General features: G+C 51.8%; 2 protein-coding genes across 6 annotated transcripts; both read left to right on the top strand.

Moving 5' to 3' along the window:
• The first annotated feature begins 2,136 nt into the window (after positions 1–2,136).
• Positions 2,137–9,818, top strand: SIGMAR1 (sigma non-opioid intracellular receptor 1). 5 transcript variants are annotated; one of them, XM_045882582.3, is made up of 5 exons: positions 2,137–2,407; positions 2,552–2,752; positions 2,886–2,978; positions 5,110–5,229; positions 8,888–9,818. In XM_045882582.3, exons 1-4 carry the CDS (start codon positions 2,257–2,259, stop codon positions 5,226–5,228), a joined length of 564 nt encoding a protein of 187 aa, XP_045738538.1. In that variant the 5' UTR covers positions 2,137–2,256; the 3' UTR covers position 5,229; positions 8,888–9,818. The 5 variants fall into 5 exon arrangements, with proteins under 5 accessions (XP_045738538.1, XP_064436181.1, XP_064436180.1 ...); XM_064580111.1 differs by lacking the exons at positions 5,110–5,229; positions 8,888–9,818 and adding an exon at positions 3,480–3,664 and having other exon boundaries at positions 2,138–2,407; XM_045882581.3 differs by lacking the exons at positions 5,110–5,229; positions 8,888–9,818 and adding an exon at positions 3,825–4,189 and having other exon boundaries at positions 2,139–2,407; positions 2,886–2,960.
• A 3,072-nt stretch (positions 9,819–12,890) lies between these two features.
• On the top strand, positions 12,891–20,102 carry ARID3C (AT-rich interaction domain 3C). The gene is made up of 7 exons (XM_045881974.3): positions 12,891–13,781; positions 15,595–15,667; positions 17,479–17,662; positions 17,807–18,102; positions 18,678–18,860; positions 19,076–19,165; positions 19,626–20,102. Exons 1-7 carry the CDS (start codon positions 13,467–13,469, stop codon positions 19,724–19,726), a joined length of 1,242 nt encoding a protein of 413 aa, XP_045737930.1. The 5' UTR covers positions 12,891–13,466; the 3' UTR covers positions 19,727–20,102.
• Positions 20,103–20,587: the final 485 nt, after the last annotated feature.

Raw genomic sequence — 20,587 nt, 5'->3', positions numbered from 1 at the left:
TCCCCCTCCCATGCGTGGGCACTCTAAATAAATAAATAAATCTTTAAAAAAATAAAAATAAAAACCTCCATTTTGCATACCTCCTCCTTGGAGCTCCCCTCTACTCACTAGATGGTGTGCTGCCTGATTCATGAATTGTTTAATAAAGCCAATTAGATCTTCAAATTTACTTGGTTCAATTTTGTTTCTTAACATCTAGAGAATATGGCTGTGATCAATTTTTTTTAAGAAACAGTGTGTGCTAGAGAAGCCTTCTGAAAGACCAGGGGAACTGCAGACCCAGACAGTCCCAGAGAGTTCTGCCTAAACAGGGGCACAGAGGCCAGATTTTGGGGTTAGTCCCTGGTCCTCAGGGTTAAGAGAATGGTCAGCTCAGGACTGTCGCAGGAGCCAGAGCCAATACAAAAACGTTCCCTCCGTCATGCAGTCTCCTTTAGATAATCCCTTCTTTATCTTTCCTTTCTTGGCCAAGTTTCTCAAAAAATAGTCCATCTTCCCAGCCTCTACTCTTACTGGCACAATAACTGTAACATGTCTAGTGGCCTGTATTAGGTTAAGTATCTTAGTTGCTGTAGCAAATGACACCCCACCCCCCAAACTCAGTGGCTTAGCAACACAGTCCATTTGTGGGGGGGGGGAGGGCAGGAAGCAGCATTCAGAATTCTCCACTACTTAATTCTCTGTAACTAAGATAATAGATGAGGGAAGAGTGAGAATGTAAAGAATTTCACAGGTTTTAGGAGCCAGACCTGCCTGGAAGTGGCATACATAATTTCTAGCTATACTTCATTGGCCAGAACACAATCATAAGGCCTCATCTAACTACAGAGTATACTGTGGAATGTAATCTGGCTGCCCAAGAGCAAAAGGAAATAGATTTGTGAATGTATAGCATCATCTCTGCTATATGCCCCTACTGAGAAACCTAATGACCATTTCCCATCATTTTATCGGAACTCTCAATTACATTTGACTGTGTTGACCCTTCATTCCATCACTATCATGTGTGATGCTATGCTCTTCCTGTTCTCTTCTCCTTTGTGTTTTATTTATATAGCAAACACATATGTCACCATTTGTGAGTTACTAATTGCTGTATAAATATTAACTCATTTAATCTTCATCACAATGAAGGTATGTACTATGAGGTAGGTACTTTTATTCATCCCATTTCACAGATGAGAAAACTGAGTCACAGGGTTTAACTAACTTACCCAAGATCACACAACTAGTAGGTGGCAGGAGCCAGGCTTTTAATCCAGTCCAGCTCCAGAATTTCTTTCTTAATCCCTGCACTTTGCTGCCTCTTTTCTCCTTTGCTTCTCTTCCTTTATCATTTCCCTCCCCATAACCCTGTTGGCTTACAATGCCCTCCTCTCACATTTCGTGCTTCAAAGATTTTTTTTTTTTTGAAGATTTTATTTATTTATTTGACAGAGACCGAGACAGCGAGAGCAGGAACACAAGCAGGGGGAGTGGGAGAGGGAGAAGCAAGCTTCCCGCTGAGCAGGGAGCCCGATGTGGGACTCGATTCCAGGACTCTGGGATCATGACCTGAGCCGAAGGCAGCCGCTTAAGGACTGAGCCACCCAGGCGCCCAACATTTTGTGCTTCAAAACAAAGAATGAATCGTAGGCTCCAAAAAGACCCCATGTTGTCTCTTCACGGTGCCTTTGCTCTTGGAAGAGGCCTCATTTGCTAGAATGCCCTCCGCAGTTCCCTTAAACACGTTGCTCAAGCGTCACCGCCTCCAGAAAGCCTTCCGTAACGTTCCTAGGCAGAAGCGCCTCCTCCCACTTTCTGTGCTAGCAAAGGAGACGATCACAAGTCCCGAAAGGCTCTGCTTCCGGGCTCGCCTGCTTCACCTGTGAGCCCAAGCGGGCCAGTCCATTCTGAGTGTCACGGCCACCTAGCCCCACCCACACTCATACCCGCACCCGCACGTGGTTTGGCACTCGGAGAGACCCCGCCCGTAGGCCCTAGAGGGAAGAGCTGGGATGGTTTAGCCCCGCCCCCTCGCATCACGCGCGAGGCTCCGCCCCACCCCTTGGCGCTCCCCGCTCCCCGAGAGGAAATGGTTCAACCCGAGGGGCGGTGCCCGGGTGCCCGGACTGTTCTGATTGGTCAGGGCGAGCCGTACCACGGCTGTGGCGGGGGAACGGTAGTGGACTGCGCGCCGCAGGTTTGGAGGCAGTGGGAGTCACAGGTCCAGGCCCCGGGTTGTTCCTTCGCTTCTCTGCCAGGCCGCCCGCCGGGATGCAGTGGGCAGTGGGCCGGCGGTGGGTGTGGGCCGCGTTGCTCCTGGCTGTTGCAGCTGTGCTGGCCCAAGTGGTCTGGCTCTGGCTGGGCACGCAAAGCTTCGTCTTCCAGCACGAAGAGATCGCGCAGCTGGCCCGGCAGTATGCGGGTGAGCCGACGGATGACCGGGCGAGTGAATGGGTGAAGGGCAGGGACCTGGGGAGGCCCGAGCCGAGCTGGGAGTTTCAGAGGCGCCTTTCCCGAGTTCGGAGTGGTGATGGCTCTGACTGTGTTGTTCTTCTGCCCCCGCCAGGGCTGGACCACGAGCTGGCCTTCTCTCGGCTGATCGTGGAACTACGGCGGCTGCACCCAGGCCACGTGTTGCCCGACGAGGAGCTGCAGTGGGTGTTCGTGAACGCGGGCGGCTGGATGGGCGCCATGTGCCTTCTGCACGCCTCACTGTCCGAGTACGTGCTGCTCTTCGGCACCGCCCTGGGCTCCCGCGGCCACTCGGGTCAGTGCTGGCGGCGGGCCGAACTGGGGGGCTGGGGCTGTACAAGGGCTTATGCCCTCCTTTCTGATGTTTGGCCAAGCCATGTATTGGCGCTGATACCCTGATACTCGGTGTCCATCTGATTGTCCCTCAGGGCGCTATTGGGCTGAGATCTCGGACACCATCATCTCTGGCACTTTCCACCAGTGGAGAGAGGGCACTACCAAAAGTGAGGTCTTCTACCCAGGTGGGTAGGGGGGGCTTAGTCAGAGAGGTGGGTCGCTTCGTTCTGGGGTGCCCATAGTTGGAGGAGAGCCATAGCATGGAATGGAGGTCGTTGGGGGCTCTTCCCTGGTTCCCTTATCCCCGCAGATAAGCCACGGGTCGTTGATTGAAGCAGGTCCAAGGACCCCAGTTGCTTTCTACTGTCAAAAGGAAACAAAACATAACAGCTTCCTGTTAACCCTGTCTAATTTTTATCTACCAAGACACTGTTTTATTCATCCAACATTCCAGCAGTTGTTGGGGAGACAGTTGGGTAATCAGATAGGTTGTCATATCCCCAAAGACAAGACAGACCATCGTCTTCCTTGTTTCTATGGTGAAACATTTTACATAAAAAGTAGAGCTTTGGACTTCCACATAAGTTTGAGGTTGAGTGTTACAGGCATGACAGGCATTATAATTGAACAGCTGCATTTCTCAGAGAACCAAACAAGTCTTATTATCACCCCTCCCTATCTAACAGGCCCAGCCCAAGTTTAGCTAAATTTCTGCCTAACATGAGTGAGGCTTGGGAATGCAGACTTCCAGGACTCCCATACAGTGGCCCATGGCCAGGTGAGGTGGCCCTCCCTGGCTCCCCCCTCCCCCTACCCCCCAAAGAGGATGTGAGCCAGGTGATGCCACAGAAGAAAACTTAGGAGTGGCTCCTTACTCTTCCAGATGGGCGATGAGGCCAGTAAGGTAAGGCTTTTTCCTTTCCTGAAGCTCCTGCTCTGTTCCCTACCCCTAGATAGCCCATGGGTTAGGGAGGTGGCAGCAATGGAAGGGCAGGGCTAGACTTCTTATGTGGCTGCTCCCTGTTCCCCAGGAGAGACCGTGGTGCATGGGCCTGGTGAGGCAACGGCTGTGGAATGGGGGCCAAACACATGGATGGTGGAGTATGGCCGGGGTGTCATCCCATCTACCCTGGCCTTTGCGCTGGCTGACACAATCTTCAGCACCCAGGACTTCCTCACACTCTTCTATACCCTTCGCGCCTATGCCCGGGGCCTCAGGCTTGAGTTCACCACCTACCTCTTCGGCCAGGACCCCTGACCAGCCAAGCCTGAAGGAGGACCTGTGGATAGACAGGAGCGGGCAGGCCCGCATACATCCACTTTCTGGAGCCCACATGAAAAGACAGGGACATATTCACAACATGCAACTACTAAGTTCCTGGTGTACGAGCAGGGACATACATATTTATACAACCAAACATAGAGACTCATGGGAACATATGGGACATACATGCAGATAGAATCCCATGTGTACAGCAGCAGCATGCATTCACACCCATCCAGAGAGGGAGCCCCACATACACCAAGGGAGCCAGTCACATTCAGACACACATACTACAGGCTTGACTCACTAACTCAGGCCTTTCCAGAGCTTCCCTCCACCAGTCAGGGCTCTGGAGTTAAGGATGGGTGTGGGTATTATCCTCTGTCTGGGCCTGACCCCTTGATCCAGCAGCAGTTGAGGGGGGAGGAAGATGAAGGGTTGCCTGTGGAGGCCCCCTTCATCTCCCTGTCCTCACCATATGCCTTACCCCCATTCTCTTCCCCTGCTATGCAAGTGCTCTCAAGGCCTGTCCCCCACCCGCTCAGCAACTTAGTCAACTGGGGAACCATAAGAATGGAGAATGCTGAGGTCAGGGTCCTATCCTGAAAGACCCCTGCCCCCAACCCCATTCATCCCTCAGGAGTATGGTGGGGAGGCTGGCCTCAGCTCAGGGCCCACTGCTGGGCAGGGGACCTAGAGGGGTTAGCCTAGGTCCAGGGAGCCGTCCCTGGCCTACAGAAGGCCTTTTCTGCACACGTACACCCCCATCACAGCTTTCAGACACTGCCTTTGATGCACTGTCTGTCCATCTGTCTCTGTTAATAAAGACCTTTTGAACAATTTCATTTCTTCGTGTGTCTGAACAGTAGGAAAACCTGCTAATGTGAAGAAATTTAAGGGCTGGGAGATTGTGTATGTTTTGATCTTGCTTACTCTTGCCAGTGCCATTCTGGAAGTAGTCCTGGGAATCCGATCCTGGATGGCCACGGGGTGGCAGTATATACTCACTTTTGAGCTGAAGGAGGCACAATAATCGTTTTGTCTGTTTCCAGGATATCGTGCCCACCCCTGCCCAGAGAAGTTCTTCCTCTCCAGTTTTCCTTCTCCAGGACACCTGACTTGTAGGAGCCCCCAGGGGTGGAGAGCAGGGACACTACCTGGTGGTGTCTGAGGTAGGTGGGGCTGGCACTAGAATGAAGGAAAAGAGGTGCCTAAGGTGCACTCACTCCCAGGGACACTGCATTTGCCTTCTTAAATTTTGCACCCTGGCACCTCACTTGCCTCACCTTCCTCCTGGCCCTGTTCTGAGGTTGAGTAAGACCCAGGCCACTGTCACTTCTTAGGCTTCCTGGTATATTAAGAACAGAACGAAATTGGTTATGAAAATATACAATTTACTTTTTAAGATTTTATTTCTTTGAGGGAGAGGGAAAAGCAGACTCCCCGCTGAGCAAGGAGCCCAACATGGGGCTTGATCCCAGGACGCTGAGATCATGACCTGAGCCCAAGGCAGACACTTAACCAACTAAGCCACCAGGCACCCCAAAAATACACAATTTTTATATACAAACTCAACATTCTCTAAAGTTATTTATTTATTAGAAGAGCACAAGCAGGGAGAGAAGCAGGGTCCCCGCTGAGCAAGGAACCCAATGTGGAACTAGATCCCAGGACCCTGGGATTATGACCCAAGCTGAAGGCAGATGCCCAACTGACTGAGCCACCCAGGCATCCCCAAACTCAACATTCTAATGAACAACAACACAAAAAACTACATGTATAACCATTTGGAAACAACATCAAAAGTTTCAATTTGCGGCTCTGAGTGAATGTGAGGCCAGGCAAGATGGCCATTCCGACATTTCACTACTACCACCATGTTGGCCATGACAGGTCCTGGCTGGGGCTTCTCCACTGGGTTGCAAAGCCAAGCCTCTAAGGATTTCTCCCACCCTGTAACCCAGTTCTGCCTCTAGGCTCAGAGACTACATCTTTTAGGAATGCCCTAGCTCCCCTTGTCCTCTCTTAATTCTTCATAGGAGTAGGCTCCTGACTCCTCCCTATCTCAGTTGCTAGGTCCAATGGTTATGTCTTAACTTTCATTTGACACAGTTAATCACTCTTAAAACACTCAGCTTCCAGTACACTACTCTTCCTAAACTGGCTCCTTCGCTCTATCTTTCTTATCTCCTTAACTCCTAAATTGGCTCCTTTGACTCCCCAAGACTTAATCCTCAAACTTCTCTGTCTACACCCCTCCCAGGTGTTCTCAACCATCTATGTCTTTTTTTTTTTTTTTACAGTTTCATCAAAATATAATTGACATAACATTCTGTTAGTGTAAGGTGTGCAATACAATGATTCACGCCCATATGTATGGTGGAATGATAACTACAGTAAGTTAACATCCATCACCTCACATAGTTACAAGTTCTTTTTTTCTTGAGGTGAGAACTTTAAGTATCTACTCTCAGCAACTTTCCAATTCTATATATAGTATTTAATACACTAATGTACTATTAAATAATGTATTAGAGCTCTAAGCTCCACATTACATCCACAGGACTTATTTATCTTATAACTGGAAGTTTGTGCCTTTTGACCACCTTTCCTCATTACTCCACTACCCCCCACCCTGCCCCCATGCCCACCCACCCCCTGCTCCTGGCAGCTATCAATCTGTTCTCTGTTTCTGAGTTTGGATTTTTGTAGAGTTCACATAGAAGTGAGAACGTACGGTATTCGTCTTCATCTGACTTACTTCACTTAGCATAATGCCTGCAAGGCTGAATGGATAAAGAAAATGGTATATATGTATGAACGTCCATATATACATACAATGGAATATTATTCAGCCATAAAAAGGAAACCCTGACATTTATAACAACATGGATGGATCTTAAGGACCGTCTATGTCTTGACTCCTATTTTTTTTTTTTGTCTTAACCTAAACTTCTGAGCTCTAGGTTCAGATATCTGACTGCCTCCATCTCTACTTGATTGTCTCATTGCATCTCAAACTTAAAATGGCAGCGCAGGGGCGCCCGGGTAGTTCAATCAGTTAAGCATCTGCTTTTGGCTCAGGTCATGATCTCAGAGTCCTGGGACTGAGCCCCTCATTGGGCTCCCTGCTCAGTGGGGAGTCTGCTTCTCCCACTCCCTCTGCCTGCCGCTCTGCCTACTTGTGCTCTCTCTCTCAAAAAAATAAAAGTTTAAAAAATAAAACAAAATAAAATGGCAGCGCAAACTGATTTCTCTCCCAACCCAGCACCTCTTACAGTCTTAACTGTCTGTCTGAGTTCAGGGTACCTACATTTACCCAGCTGCCAAGAACCTTGGAGTCATCTTGGATACCTTTTTTTTTTTAAGATTTTATTTTTGGATGCCTAGGTGGCTCAGTTGGTTAAGCGTCTGCCTTTGGCTCAGGTCATGATCCCAGGGTCCTGGGATTGATTCCCACACCGAGCAAGGAGCCTGCTTCTACCTCTGCCTGCCTCTCCCACCCCACTTGTGCTCTCTCTCTCTCTGACAAATAAATAAAATCTAAAAAAAAAAAAAAAAAAAAAGATTTTACTTTTAGGGGCACCTGGATGGCTCAGTGGGTTGAGTGGCTGGCCCTTGGTTTCGGCTTGGGTGGTGATATCAGGGTCGTTGGATCAAGCCCCATGCCAGACTCTGCTCTTCCCCATACTCGTGCACGCCTTCTCTCTCTAATGAATAAATGAATAAAATCTTTCAAAAAAAAAGATTCTATTTTTATGTAATCTCTACACACAACGTGGGGCTTGAACTCACAACCCCAAGATGACGAGTCACATACTGTACTGATTGAGCCAGCCAGGCACCCCATCTTGGATACCTTTCATTCTCACATCTGATATCGAAGCCATCAACAGATCCTGTCAGTTTTATCTTTAAAACATATCGAGAATCTCCCCACATCTTGCCACTTTCACTGTTACTACCTGGTCCAAGCCATCTTGGACCTGGAGTATTCTTGCCTGGATTACTGCAACAGACTCTTAATTAATCCTCATGTTTGTATCCTGTGTGGACGATTCTCCACACAATAACCACAGTCAGACTTCTCTCTGCTCAGACATTTCTTTGTTTTTTTCTTCTGCTCAGACATTTCTAATGGCTTCCATCTCATTTAGTCCTTTCACTGCCTCCAGGACCTACTCCAAGGCCCATGTTAGCTATGACCAAATGTCTGACCGTTTACCCTGGCTACCTTACTTTAGCACAGTGGCTTACTTGCTTTCCTCTGACACACCAAGCAAACTTCCACCGCAGGATATTTGTACCTACTCTTCTAGCTGCAGTGCTCTTCCCTAGATATGCCTATGGCTCTCTTCCTCCACTCTTTCAATACTTGGTTCTTCCCTTAACATTTTGTAAACACAGAAGGGTGTTTGTTTGTTTTAATTTATCATTTATTTATTTAAGTAGGCCCCACACTCAACATGGGGATCAAACTCACAATCCTGAGATCATGAGTTACATGCTCTGGGGTGCCTAGGTGGCTCAGTCAGTTAAGCTTCCGACTCTTTATTTTGGCTTGGGCCATGATCTCATGGTCATGAGATTGAGCCCTGTATTGGGCTCTATGCTCAGCGGGGAGTCAGCTTGAGAGTCTCTCTCTCTCTCTGTCCCTCCCCCTGCTCACTCACACTCTCTAAAATAAATAAAATAAATCTTAAAAAAAAAAGTCACATGCTCTGCCAACTGAGCCAGCCAGGCACCGTCCCCTTCCCTGTTCTGTGGTGGTTTTATTTTACTTTATTTTATCTCATTATTTATTTATTAAAGATTTTACTTATTTGACAGAGAAAGAGCACAGCAGGGGGAGCAGCAGGCTCGCCAAGCAGGGAGCCCGATGTAGGACTGGATTCCAGGACCCTGGGATCATGACCTGAGCCGAAGGCAGACGCTCAACGACTGAGCCACCCAGGCGCCCCTATTTTATTTTATTTTTTTAAGATTTCTTTTTTTTTTTTTTTTTAAGATTTTATTTATTTATTCATGAGAGAGAGAGGCAGAGCGAGAAGCAGGCTCCCAAGGAGCAGGGAGCCCGATGCGGGACTCGATCCCAGGACCCTGAGATCATGACCTGAGCCAAAGGCAGACGCTTAACCATCTGAGCCACCCAGGTGCCCTATTTTTTTAAGATTTCTTATTTATTCATTTGAAAGAGCAAGGAGGGGGAGAAGCAGACTTCCCGCTGAGCTGGGAGCCCAATGCAGGGCAGATGCTTAACCATCTGAGCCACCCAGGCACCCCTCTGTGGTGGTTTTAAAATGCCTCCATAAAGTTTTTGATACTCCTCCCTTTAAGAGGTGAAGACTAATTCCCTTCCTCTTGAATATGGGCTGGACTTAGTTATGTAATTTTAACAAATACATGGCAGAAGTGACCGTGTGATTTCCAAGACTAGACCGTAAAAAGCATTGCTGCCTCTTTAGTCTTTCTTGGGTCACTGTGGGGGAAACCAGCTGCCATGTTGGGAAGACACTCAGGCACAGGTCCTATCCTATGGAGAGGTCCACCTGGGGAGAACAGCTTCCTACCAACAGCCATGTGAGTGAGCCATCCTGGAAGTGGGGATCCTCCAATCCCAGTCAAGCCTTCATGTAGCTGTAGCTACAGCCAACATTTTTACTACAACTTCATGAGAAGTGGTGAGCCAGAACCACCCAGCCATGCCACTCTCGAATTCCTGATCCACAGAATTGTGAGAAAATAAATGTTGTTTTAAGCTTGCTAAGTGTAAGTGTAATTTGTTACAAAGTAATAGGTAACATGTATCCTTCCCTTTCTATTCCCCTCAACCCAGTTTTGTTTTTCCCCATTTTAATTATTGCCCTCTGATATACTATGTATTTCCCCCACTGGAATTATACCATTATAATAAGGACTTTGTTTTATTTATTCCCATTTCCAACAGTGTCTAGCATAAAGTAGGTGCTCAGTAGATGTGTTGGATGAATGGAGGTCTACGTCTGTCTGTCTGTCTTTGTCTCTTTGAGGTTTAGGATCAGATGGGAGCTAAGTGAGGGTGTAAGAGAGAGCCTTTCCTCTTCACAGATGAAGAGAGAGAGAAACCAGGTCCCAGTGAAGCTTATTGCTTCCTCTCAGCCCTTCCCAGTTGTAGCCCTCCTGGCCCAGACCCCAAGACAGGTTTACTATGCTTGATTGATGATTGATTTCCTTTCTTTTGGGAGTAGTTGCCCAATCCCTTGCCCCTGTCCTCCGCCCTCTGCAAAGCAATCTCCAAACTCTCAGAACTGGCATTTCCCTAAGCCAGTTCCTATCTTTCCAAGAAAAATCTTACCATCTATTTCTCTCCAGGCACCTAACTCTTCTCTGAGCAGGTGGTTGGAGGGCGTGAGGGGTGGGGTATAAGGGGAGCAAACTGGGCACAGGGGTTCTGCAGAGCTCCACCCTCTGTCCGAGTTCCCCAGGAGCCCCTAGAGTATGTTTGCTTCTGCACAGTCAGATTCTCCCCTCTGGGCCCAGAGGAGGGAGCAGGACTCTCCCCAGGAGAACTCACACCACACAAAGCTATGGGGGAGCAGGCATCAATACTGAGGGCAGGTGGATCACCAAGGATCCTTGAGAGGTTGGGGTTTGGCTGGCTCTCAGGTCTGAAATCTGAGCAGGACACTGGAGTGAGCCAAAGGTGTGAGCAGTACTGAGTTTTAGTATGGCCAGAGATGGGCCAAAGAGAACAAGGACTTAGTGCTGCAGTGGAATCTGGACAGGGGACAAGGGTGGAGGCTAGAGGACAAGAAGAGCAGCAAGGTGTCACCCAGCACAAGAAGAGAAGTGAGAAGAGCTAGTGATCCAGGCCAGGGCAAGCTGGGTCTGAGAGGAGGGGACTGATTGGGAGAGGGTGGAGGAGGAGGAAGGAGGCAAAGTCACACCTGAATTTCTGCCTCCTAGAGGAATCTTGGCCCTGGGAACAGTGTGCCTCACTGGGTATGAGGTCAGGGGATGGTCCCTGGTGCTGGATCTGACATAGTGAGTTTCACGCTCATGCCAGGTGTCAAATCAACAGATACAGGTTGTTTACTCACACACTTGGAATCACTCCTGGATGGCCCTCATGCTTTTAGTAGGTCCATCGTATTGGGCACAGGAAGAAACTGGAGAAGGCATGAGAGTGCCTGGGAGAAGTGGGGTCCAGTCTTCTCAGAGGAAAAATTGTGGCCTGCCACTCAGGGCCCCCAAATAAGATACAGCATCTCAGCATCTGGGGGATTACTGAGGGTAGAGTGGGCCTGGAACAGTTGGCTGAAGGGGTCTGGAGATACACACTGTGGAGTCTCATACAGAAGGGTTGAGGATGTGTGTGAAGATTGGCAAAATGGTAATAATGACAGTTGAAATGTGAGATGGATACCAGAGGTTCATAATACTATGCACTCTTCTTGGGTATATGTTTGAAAATGTCCATAACAGAAGGTTACAAGAGCTTAAAAAAAAAAGAAAAAGGAAGGAAGGGAGGGAGGGAGGAAGGAAGGAAGGAAGGGAGGAAGGAAGAAAGAAAGAGGAAGAAAGAAAGAGAAAAAAGAAAAAGAAAGAAGAAAGAAAAGAAAGGAAGGAAAGAAAGAAAGAAAGAAGAAAGGAAGGAAGGAAGGAAGGAAGGAAGGAAGGAAGGAAGGAAGGAAGGAAGGAAGGAAGGAAGGAAGGAAGGAGAGAACGAGTGACTATGTATCTGCTTGTGGTGTGTGTAGCCTGCTGCTGTGATTGTGGAATCAGTTCAGAGACCTGAGTGTGTGAGTGCAGATGTGTGAGTCCACCACCATGGGCACGTACTGCGCAATCTGCAGCGTGCGTGCTGTTGGGGACAGCACTTGGGCAGGGCAGGGGGAGAAGCTTTCTCTCTGTGCAGGCCCTCCACATTCACCTCAGCATCTTGCAGAGTGACTCCCCTCATGATCACAACCTGCCCAGGCCATTGGCGCTATAATGTCCGTGTAACCAAATATGTGAGACAGGGCAGCTGTGTACCTGAGCTTGTGACAGGGTGTGAACACGGCTATTTGTGTGTGAATGCCGGGCACTGAGTGTGGATTTGGGGGGCACGCCTTGTGGGTGTGACGGGGCCCTGGTCCAGAGTCCAAGGGTGTTAGACTCCTCACTCTCCTTTAAACGATTCCCGGCGGCTCTCCAGCGCCCCCTCCCCCCAACCTGGCAGTACGGAGGGGGAAACACCTGTTGGGGGGCTGGGAGCAGCAGAGCCCCCCGGGGCCTCTCCCCCGGCGCCCCCGCCCGGCCCCTCTCGGGTCCCGCCCCCGCGGCCGCCGCAGGCAGAGCGGCGCGTGAGCGCACGGTGGCCAGAAGAGCGCACGGCGGCAGGAGCGCACGGCGGGGGACCCCGCGCAGGGAAGCGAGCCGAGCAAGGGGCTACCCGAGAGGCGGGCGGAGCAGAGGGAGCGCCGTGGAGACGCCGGGGGCACCGGGCCGCGCCAGGCTGGTGAGTGCGCCGCGGGGCGTGGGGAGCCAGAGAGTGGGCGTCGAGACCCCGCGGTCGCGGTCCCCAGCCCGCCCGGCCCCGGGCTCTGCCCCCGCCGCCCTCTGTTCCCGCGCCTCCTCAGTGCTGATCCTCTGCGTCTCTGCCCCGTCTCTCCGTCTGTTTTTCCCTGCCTCTGTCCCTGTTTCCCTCTATTTACTGTCTCGCCCTGTTTCTTTCTAATCTTTTCTCTCTTCAGTCTCTGTCTCCCGCGGCGTCGGTCTTTCCCTGTCTCTCTCAACCACTGTCTCACTATTTATCTCTCTCTCCCCCTCTGTCTCTGTCCCTCTCTCTGGACTGCCTGTCACTCAGGTCTTGTTATTTATCTCTTGCTCCTCTATGTCTCTTACCTTCCCTCTCTACCCAGTATCTCTATCAATCTCATCTCTCCCCACTTCTGTCTCTCTGTTCTTGTCTCTGCCTGATATCTTTGTCTCTCCCCACCTCTGTCTCTCGTTGTCTCTCAGTCCCATCTCTATTTCTATTTCCATATCTCTCCTGTCATTGTCTCTTGCTTGGCTCTCGCTTGTGCTCTCGCTCTCTCCCCCCACCCCCTTCTCTCCATTTCTTGGTCCTTGTCACCCTCTCTGATCTGCTGTCTCTACCTGTCCTCTGTCAATGTCCATTTCTGTCCTTTTGAGTCTGGTTTCTTGTCTCTCCTGCTCTTTCTACCTCTGTCTCTGTCGATCTCTGGGAAAGCTATCTTTCTCCTTTTTTCTTATGGCCCCCCACACTTCCCTGAATCAATGACCACCTCCTCTTGTGCTGGGGGTTGTGGGGGCAGCAGGGCACAACACTCATAATTCCCACCCCCCACAGGCGGCCCTTTCCTCCGGGCCCCGCCTGGTGCCAGCCCCCCCACCAGCGGGGGGACTGCGCCTGGAAGCTGTAATGGAGGCCCTGCAGAGGCAGCAGGCAGCCCGCCTGGCCCAAGGGGTGGGGCCTTTGGCCCCTCCACACTCACTGCCACCACCACTACCTCCCTTGCCTGGCCCCCGGACCCTTCAGGCCCCTGAGGGGGTTTTGGGGGAGATTGGGACTGAAGAAGAGGAGGATGCTGAAGAGGATGAGGAAGGGGAGGAAGCCGGGGCAGAGGAGGAGGCAGCCGAGGAGAGCCGTCCAGGGACACAGGGCCCCAGCTCACCTTCCAGCCAACCCCCTGGACCTCATCCCCATGAATGGACCTTCGAGGAACAGTTCAAGCAGGTAAGACCCCCTCCATATCAGGCCCTCTCCCCTTTCTCCTCTCTGGGAAAAGCAAAGCCAGGTGATTCTTAGCCCACCCACCCCCACTGCCCTCTGCAGGATGGAAAGACAGAGGCACAGAGACCTGGAGAGAGACAGGGGGAAAGACTGAAAGATAGAAGGTGACGGGGAGGGAGAAACGGACACCCAGAGACATGGAAAGAAGTGCATAGGCACACACTGAAAGGTGCAGGAGACGCCCAGAAACATGGAGGAGGCATGACAGACTGGAGGCTCTTGGTGAGGCTGGAAGGAAAAGTGGGAGGGGTGAGGAGCTTCAAGAATTCTTTTGAGGGAGTGGGATCTGAGGAATGGGGATTCCAGTGCCAGAACCATCTTACCCTACCTTCTCACACATCAAGTCGCAAGGTCATATTCCAGCAACCAGTGGGGGTTTCCTGGGCTGCCTATTTCTGTCTTTGGAAGCAGGTTGGAGGTTGCCATTCCTTTGGCAAGCTGATACCCCCCTCATCTCTTCCCTCTTGCATTGCCCTCATCCAAATCCTCTCCCTGGCCTGAGTTCTGTGGGTGACAGTTCCTAGTCTGTGATGGCCACGACAGCCGTGGTGTGACTAAAGGGCTCCTATACAGCTGGGAATGACCAGATCTTACTCATAGAGCCTTAATTTGAGGTTCTTCCTCTCCGTGGAACCCATCTGAATGTTATTCTAAGGCACTGCTTCAGGCTGTCACTAGGAAGGTATTATGAAGGGCTCTGACTCTAGGTGTGCTGTTCTGGTGATGTTACTTGCAGGATGTTGGTCTTGGGTATTTTCCAGAAGTGTTCATCTGTGGCTAGTACTCTGTGGCTCTGTGACTGTTTCTCCTGAGCATAATTCTGGGGATTATTACTTGGAGAGCATGTTTGTTATTTGTGGGTATCCATCTAAGACTTTGGGCTCAGTTCTTGTGGGAGTGTAGGTCTAAAGTGGATCTCTGGGGTTTGTTACTCATGGGTGTTTTTTTTTTTTTTAATTCTGAGAGTTCTTATTGGGGGAATGGAGTGTTACCTATTGGTGTCACTCAGGGACTGTTATTCTGGGTAAATGAGTGTTACTCTAGGGATTGTTTCTCCTGGGTGGTATTGGGGAGGTGATACTGGAGATGGGGCTCCAGGTGACTGGAAATGCGTGGGATGACCTCTGGGCCTTTCAAGTTCTGACCCCACAGGTCCTGGGTGGTGCAGGGCCATTACCTCTGTAGCAGCCTTTGTAGTGGGTAGGTCACTGTCCCTGGAAAGAGACCAGAAGGTAGGCTGAGGGGCCCCAGGTTTCAATCCAGAAGCTTCTGAGTATCCACTCTGCCCAAGGAATGGGTTAGAGGTATCTCCGCCCTTCATCCCCAGCTCTGGTACATGGGGATGTGAAAAGCAAGAAGCCTTTGCAGGAATGAACAAGAGCAAATGAGTGCCTCAAAAACAGCTGTCAGTTTCCTCGGTATGACGCACTATCCTAGCCTGACTTCCTCCCTGGGACTCTGTGTATGCCCTGGAGGGCAGGCTGAGCCTCCTAAGCCTCCTCTCATCCCCTATTCCCCAGAGGGATGGTATGAGCTTCCCAGGGCCCCCCTGGCCAGTGGAGGGTCTGCGTGTATATCAGAAAAAAGTGCCCCTACCTACCCTCATGGGGAGAGAGTCTAATGCCAGGGAGTCCACATTTCAAACCCAACCCACCCTTTCAGCTGAGAACCCTTATTCAGGGTATAACCTGAGTTGGGGTCCCAGGGGGAGGGGGGCAGTCAGTGGAGCTGAAAAATGACCTCAGTCCTTCCCCAGCTGTACGAGCTTGATGGAGACCCCAAGAGGAAGGAATTTCTGGATGACCTGTTTAGCTTCATGCAGAAGAGGGGTGAGTGGGATGATGTAAGGGAAGGACCCCCACCTACCAGTTTTGAGGAAGGGAGATCCCAGGGTTTAGTTCCTAGGTTGGGTCCTCTCTGCAGAGGCCTGAGCTTGGCAACACCTATCCTTTGGGCCCTCAATAGCGTCTTTAACCTCTGACCCTGCCCCCCTCCTCCACCCAGGGATTAATTAGTGGCCAGCCCACTGGCAGGTTAACGGGTGTGGGATCAATTGGGAGGGTGGAGGGGGAACTGGTAGGGGGTTGGCCTGGGGGGGTCCCCAGGATTGGGGGGCTGGGAATGCCTTGTTCCTCTTTCAGTGGCCCTTTGTCCAGCCTTGTCTCTCCTCAGTTTCCCCTTGCTTTAGGCAGGGGACACCCAATGTGCTCCACAGCAGGAAGGACTGGGATTAGACTGAAGGAAGGACTTCTCAAGGGGTAGGCTGGGGACCATGTGAGTTGGGGTTGTGGAGGAGGGGGAATTCTTTTCCAGGAATCTCAGAGCTAGAAGAAAATGCAAGGGTCCAGGAGGAGATCAGGGTGGGCCGCAGTCCATCACTTAGGCTTCTCCCCAGATTCATGGTCCGAAGACTGACTCATTATCTCTCTCTACAAAGCTAATTAACTCACTCGGAGCTTGGCCTGATAAGCCACTAATTAACTAGCTGCACTGCACCCCCCTCCCTTAGTGCAGCTGCTGGTCAAAGTTCCCCAGGCTCCCACTGTAGGACCAGCACCCCTTTTGGGATCCTTTCTAGCCAGGGACCCTCAGTGGGGCCCCAGGTCTTTTTTGCTTCCCAGGGAGGCCCAGTCATTCTGGTCCCAATGTCCCCTCCCTCCCCTTCCTCAAGGTCTCCCCGCCACTGGGGAAGTGGGGTAGGGTGGTCTGAGCAGGTCCCAGCGTTTCCTCCATCACCCTCAGACCGGGAGCTCTGCCTCCCTCCGCTCCCTGCCTCCCTCCGCTCCCTGTGCTGGGGGAGGAGGTCCCGCGGGACCGATAATTTCCCCCCATTAATCAGGCCGCAGCTAATTGTTCGGGTCCAAAGGCGGCGGCGGAAGGGGACGGGATCGGTAAGGAATTAACTGGGGCCCATCGCTCAGCGCAGACAGGCCCCTTTGTCAGGACTGGCCGGCGGGGGCGGCGTGAGCTGCGGAGTTGGCGAGCCGAGGCGGGGGCTGCTTCTCCTTCCATCCGCCATCCGCCGGTCTCGGGCAGCCATCCCCCGGCCGCTGCTTAGGGGAGTCCAGCTCTTCAGCACTGTCCGGGAGTCCTTACTACGGTCTACCCCAGGGGTCGGCAAACTAAAGCCGGCTGGCCAAATCTAGCTGCCTGCGAGATAAGAATGGTTTTTACATTTTTAAATAGTGGAAAAAATTAAAAGACGAATAACATTTCAGTAACATTTCAGGACGTGTGAAATTCGAATTTCAGGGTCTGTAAATAAAGTTTTTAATGTAACACAGCCAGGCCCATTCCTCTAAATATCCTCCATACCTGCTTTCAAGCTACAACGGCAGAGTGGAGTAGTTCGGACAGAGGCGGTTTGGCCCTCAAAGCCTTTAATATTTACCGTCTGGACTTTTACAGAAGTTTACCGACCCCTGATCTAGCTTCCTGTCCTCCCTGCTACAGTGCAGGGCTTGGGGGCTCTGTGGGCTCTGCCTGGAATCCCACCTCCCCATCCCTCCCTCTTCCTTTTCTCAGAGGTCCCGCCCTGTACCCTGGCCTCGTCCAGGCAGCCGACTCCTTCAGTCCTTGAGGATGTCCGCAGGCAGGGTCTTAGTCTTAGTGTCCTGACTCTCTGTCCACCTCCCACCAGGGACGCCAGTGAACCGTGTGCCCATCATGGCAAAGCAGGTGCTGGACCTGTACGCGCTCTTTCGCCTGGTGACAGCCAAAGGCGGCCTGGTGGAAGTCATCAACCGCAAGGTGTGGCGGGAGGTCACGCGCGGCCTCAGCCTGCCCACCACCATCACGTCGGCAGCCTTCACTCTACGCACCCAGTGAGGCCAGGCGCGCGAGCGGAGCGGGGAAGGCTTGGGAAGGGGGCCACAGGGCGTGGAGAGCCCAGGGGCGGACGTTCCGTTGTGGGCTTGATCAGTTGGGTCCAGCCTCCCACCCACCCCTCCTTGTTCGTCCGCCCCTAGGTACATGAAGTATCTGTACCCGTACGAGTGCGAGACGCGGGCGCTCAGCTCCCCGGGGGAGCTCCAGGCAGCCATCGACAGCAACCGGCGCGAAGGCCGTCGTCAGGCTTATACCGCCGCCCCTCTCTACGGCTTAGCTGGGCCTACCCCTCGGGGAACTCCCGGCCAAATCTCGGGTTCTGGCGCCGCCCCGCCCACGCCCACGCCCACGCCCAGCCCCCGTCCTGCCCAAGGCTCCGCCTGCGGCCTGCCGGCGCACGCCTGCGCGCAGCTGAGCCCGGGCCCCATTAAAAAAGGTGCGAGGGGAGAGAGGTTGAGGTTTGGGCGTCTCTGAGACCTTAGAGGGTGCGCTGAGATATAGAGAACATTAAAATGTGGCGACTCTGAAGTCTGGGAAGCATTGAGGTCTGAGGGCAGCAAGGACTGACAGGGCACTGGGGTTTGCTGACCGCTAAGGTTTAGGGGTACTGAGGTTTGGGGTCAATGAAGCCGTGGGAGGTCTGGGGTACGGGTTCCTGCTGTGTGGACCTGAAGCTCAGAAAAAGGTCCTTTATCTAGAGGAGCTCCACTCCACACCTGTCCACCTAGGGCTCCTGTTTGCATGTAGTTTTTGCCTCCTGTGACCTGTATTATTTAATAACTAAGAACAAGGAAAGGACCCACATCATCTTGGACCAACCTAGACATATATATTGGCCCTTTGGGCTCTCCAGCTTCAGAGCCTCGAGGCTGAGACTTTGGATGGGGGGTGGGCGGATCAAAATTGGTGCTTCAGCTTGGGTGACCTCCACTGGTCCCAGGCCTGGGGGGAGAACCAAATGCAGAGGCAGAGTTGGTTGGTCTAGGAGAGCCTAATGACCTGTTCTTCCAGAGGAAAGCGGAATTCCAGCCCCTCGACTGGCACTGCCTGTGGGCTTGGCTTTGGGACCTGCAAGGGAGAAGTTGGCACCAGAGGAGCCCCCAGAGAAGAGGGCTGTGCTGATGGGGCACATGGATCCACCTCAACCTGGAGCTCCCCCCAGTTTCCTGCCCGGTGGCAAGGTTCCCCTGAGGGGTGAGGAGGGGCTTGTTGCTGAGAGGGCTTCGGACCTGTGCACTGAGGGAGGACATAAATGTTGGAGGTGGGGCAGAAAGATCCCTCAATAGACAACTGTGTGATTGTAGGTATCGGGCTGAAGTGGAATGGGGCTGTCTATAAGGATGGAGGGGGGAGCTTATAAGTCTGTAGTCTGATTCTCCAAAATGTGACTCCCTGCCCCTCCTGGACAGAAGAGCGGCTGGATGGGCCTCTCAGTCTGGCAGGCAGTGGTATCAGCAGTATCAACATGGCCCTAGAGATCAACGGGGTGGTCTACACTGGTATGGGTACAGCAGGCTGTCTATACTGGCATGAGGTCAGGGGTATTTGCTCTGGCATGGGGATTTTAGATTTTTTCAGCTAGCATGAGGTTCAGGGATATCCAAACTTGCATGGGTAATGTGGGCTTCAGGGGATTGCTACAATGGCATGGGTTAAAGGGGTGTCTACAATGGCATGGGGTCTAAGGCATGACCTCTCTGGCATGGGTACCATGGGATGTCTGCCTTGTCATGGGCCTATGTATCAGTGTAAATATTTCTTGTTTACCTGTTTGAGGGTATCTATATTGGCATAGGAGTCTCCACTGACCTAAGGGGTTTGTCCTCGTTGGTTTGTGACAGGGATATGTGTGTGGTGTTCTAACAATCAGGACACTGACTTTTGTTTTCCCCTTCTGTTTCTGTGCCTACCCCCTCCTGCCTGTGTTTTCCCTCCACCATCTCCTCACCCCTTTGTCAGGTGTCCTCTTTGCCCGTCGCCAGCCTGTGCCAGCTTCCCAGGGCCCAACCAACCCTGTACCTCCACTCCCTACAGGGCCCCCTTCCAGCCCCTCACCCTGAGAACTCCCACTTGGAATTAAGAGTCCCAGCCCCCCACATCTTGATTCTTCCAGGGTGCTCACTCTAGGACCCAGCCCTGGGAGATGACCTCCACCCCCCCACCATGCCATGTGGGCTTGAAGCCAAAGAGGTTTGTTTTTGTTTTTGTTTTGGGGGTTTTTTTATGTTACATCTACCTCATTGTAAAGGGAGAGCATCTCCTCCCTGGCCAACCCCAGCAGCAGCTACCAAAGAGTTCTGCCCCCAGTAACCCCCATCATCTCCTCGTGTGCCTCCCTGTGTCAGTGTCATCTCTAGGACCCCACCTCTTCAAATCAGACCTGCTTCCCTTCAGAAGCCATGTGAAGGGTTAGGTTGGGGTGTTGTGAAGGAGTCGTCCCTCAGGTCACATCTGAATAATAAAGGTGCAGTCCCTCCCTCTCCAGTGCCTCCTCTCCTTTTTGTTTGGGTCTGGGGGTTGGGGAGGGATTATGTGGTATACACAGGGTGTGTTGGGCCAGGGTTTCTCAGAGGGGAAGACAGAACAGCAAAGGTCCATGAAAGTAGAGGGGGTGGAGTTCATGAATCAGACTGCCTGAGTGCAAATCCTGATTCTACTAGTAGAGTGCGGAGTGGCCTTGGGCAAGACATTTAATTGCTTGAACCCTAAAAGACTCCTGAAGATTATGGCATCTCACGGAGTCTCCTACTGATCTAAGGGAATGGACCAATCCTTAAAAAATAGGTGTATTTATATGGGCAATCTCGGGGAATGGAGTGGGAAACCTCTCTGGTACCCTGGAATTAGAAGAAAGGCAAAAGTTTGGACAAGCAGAAGCTGGAAGCTAGGGTAGGGCGCGACAGCTGGAAGGTTGGCTAGGG

The sequence above is a fragment of the Mirounga angustirostris genome, unplaced genomic scaffold (genome assembly GCF_029215605.1).
Source record: "Mirounga angustirostris isolate CCGP_5_RB_7025 unplaced genomic scaffold, mMirAng1.0.hap1 SCAF_15, whole genome shotgun sequence".
In the NCBI taxonomy this organism is placed as follows: domain Eukaryota; kingdom Metazoa; phylum Chordata; class Mammalia; order Carnivora; family Phocidae; genus Mirounga; species Mirounga angustirostris.
The sequence above is the reverse complement of the archived record's forward strand: the minus strand, read 5'-3'. Positions and strand labels throughout refer to the sequence as shown.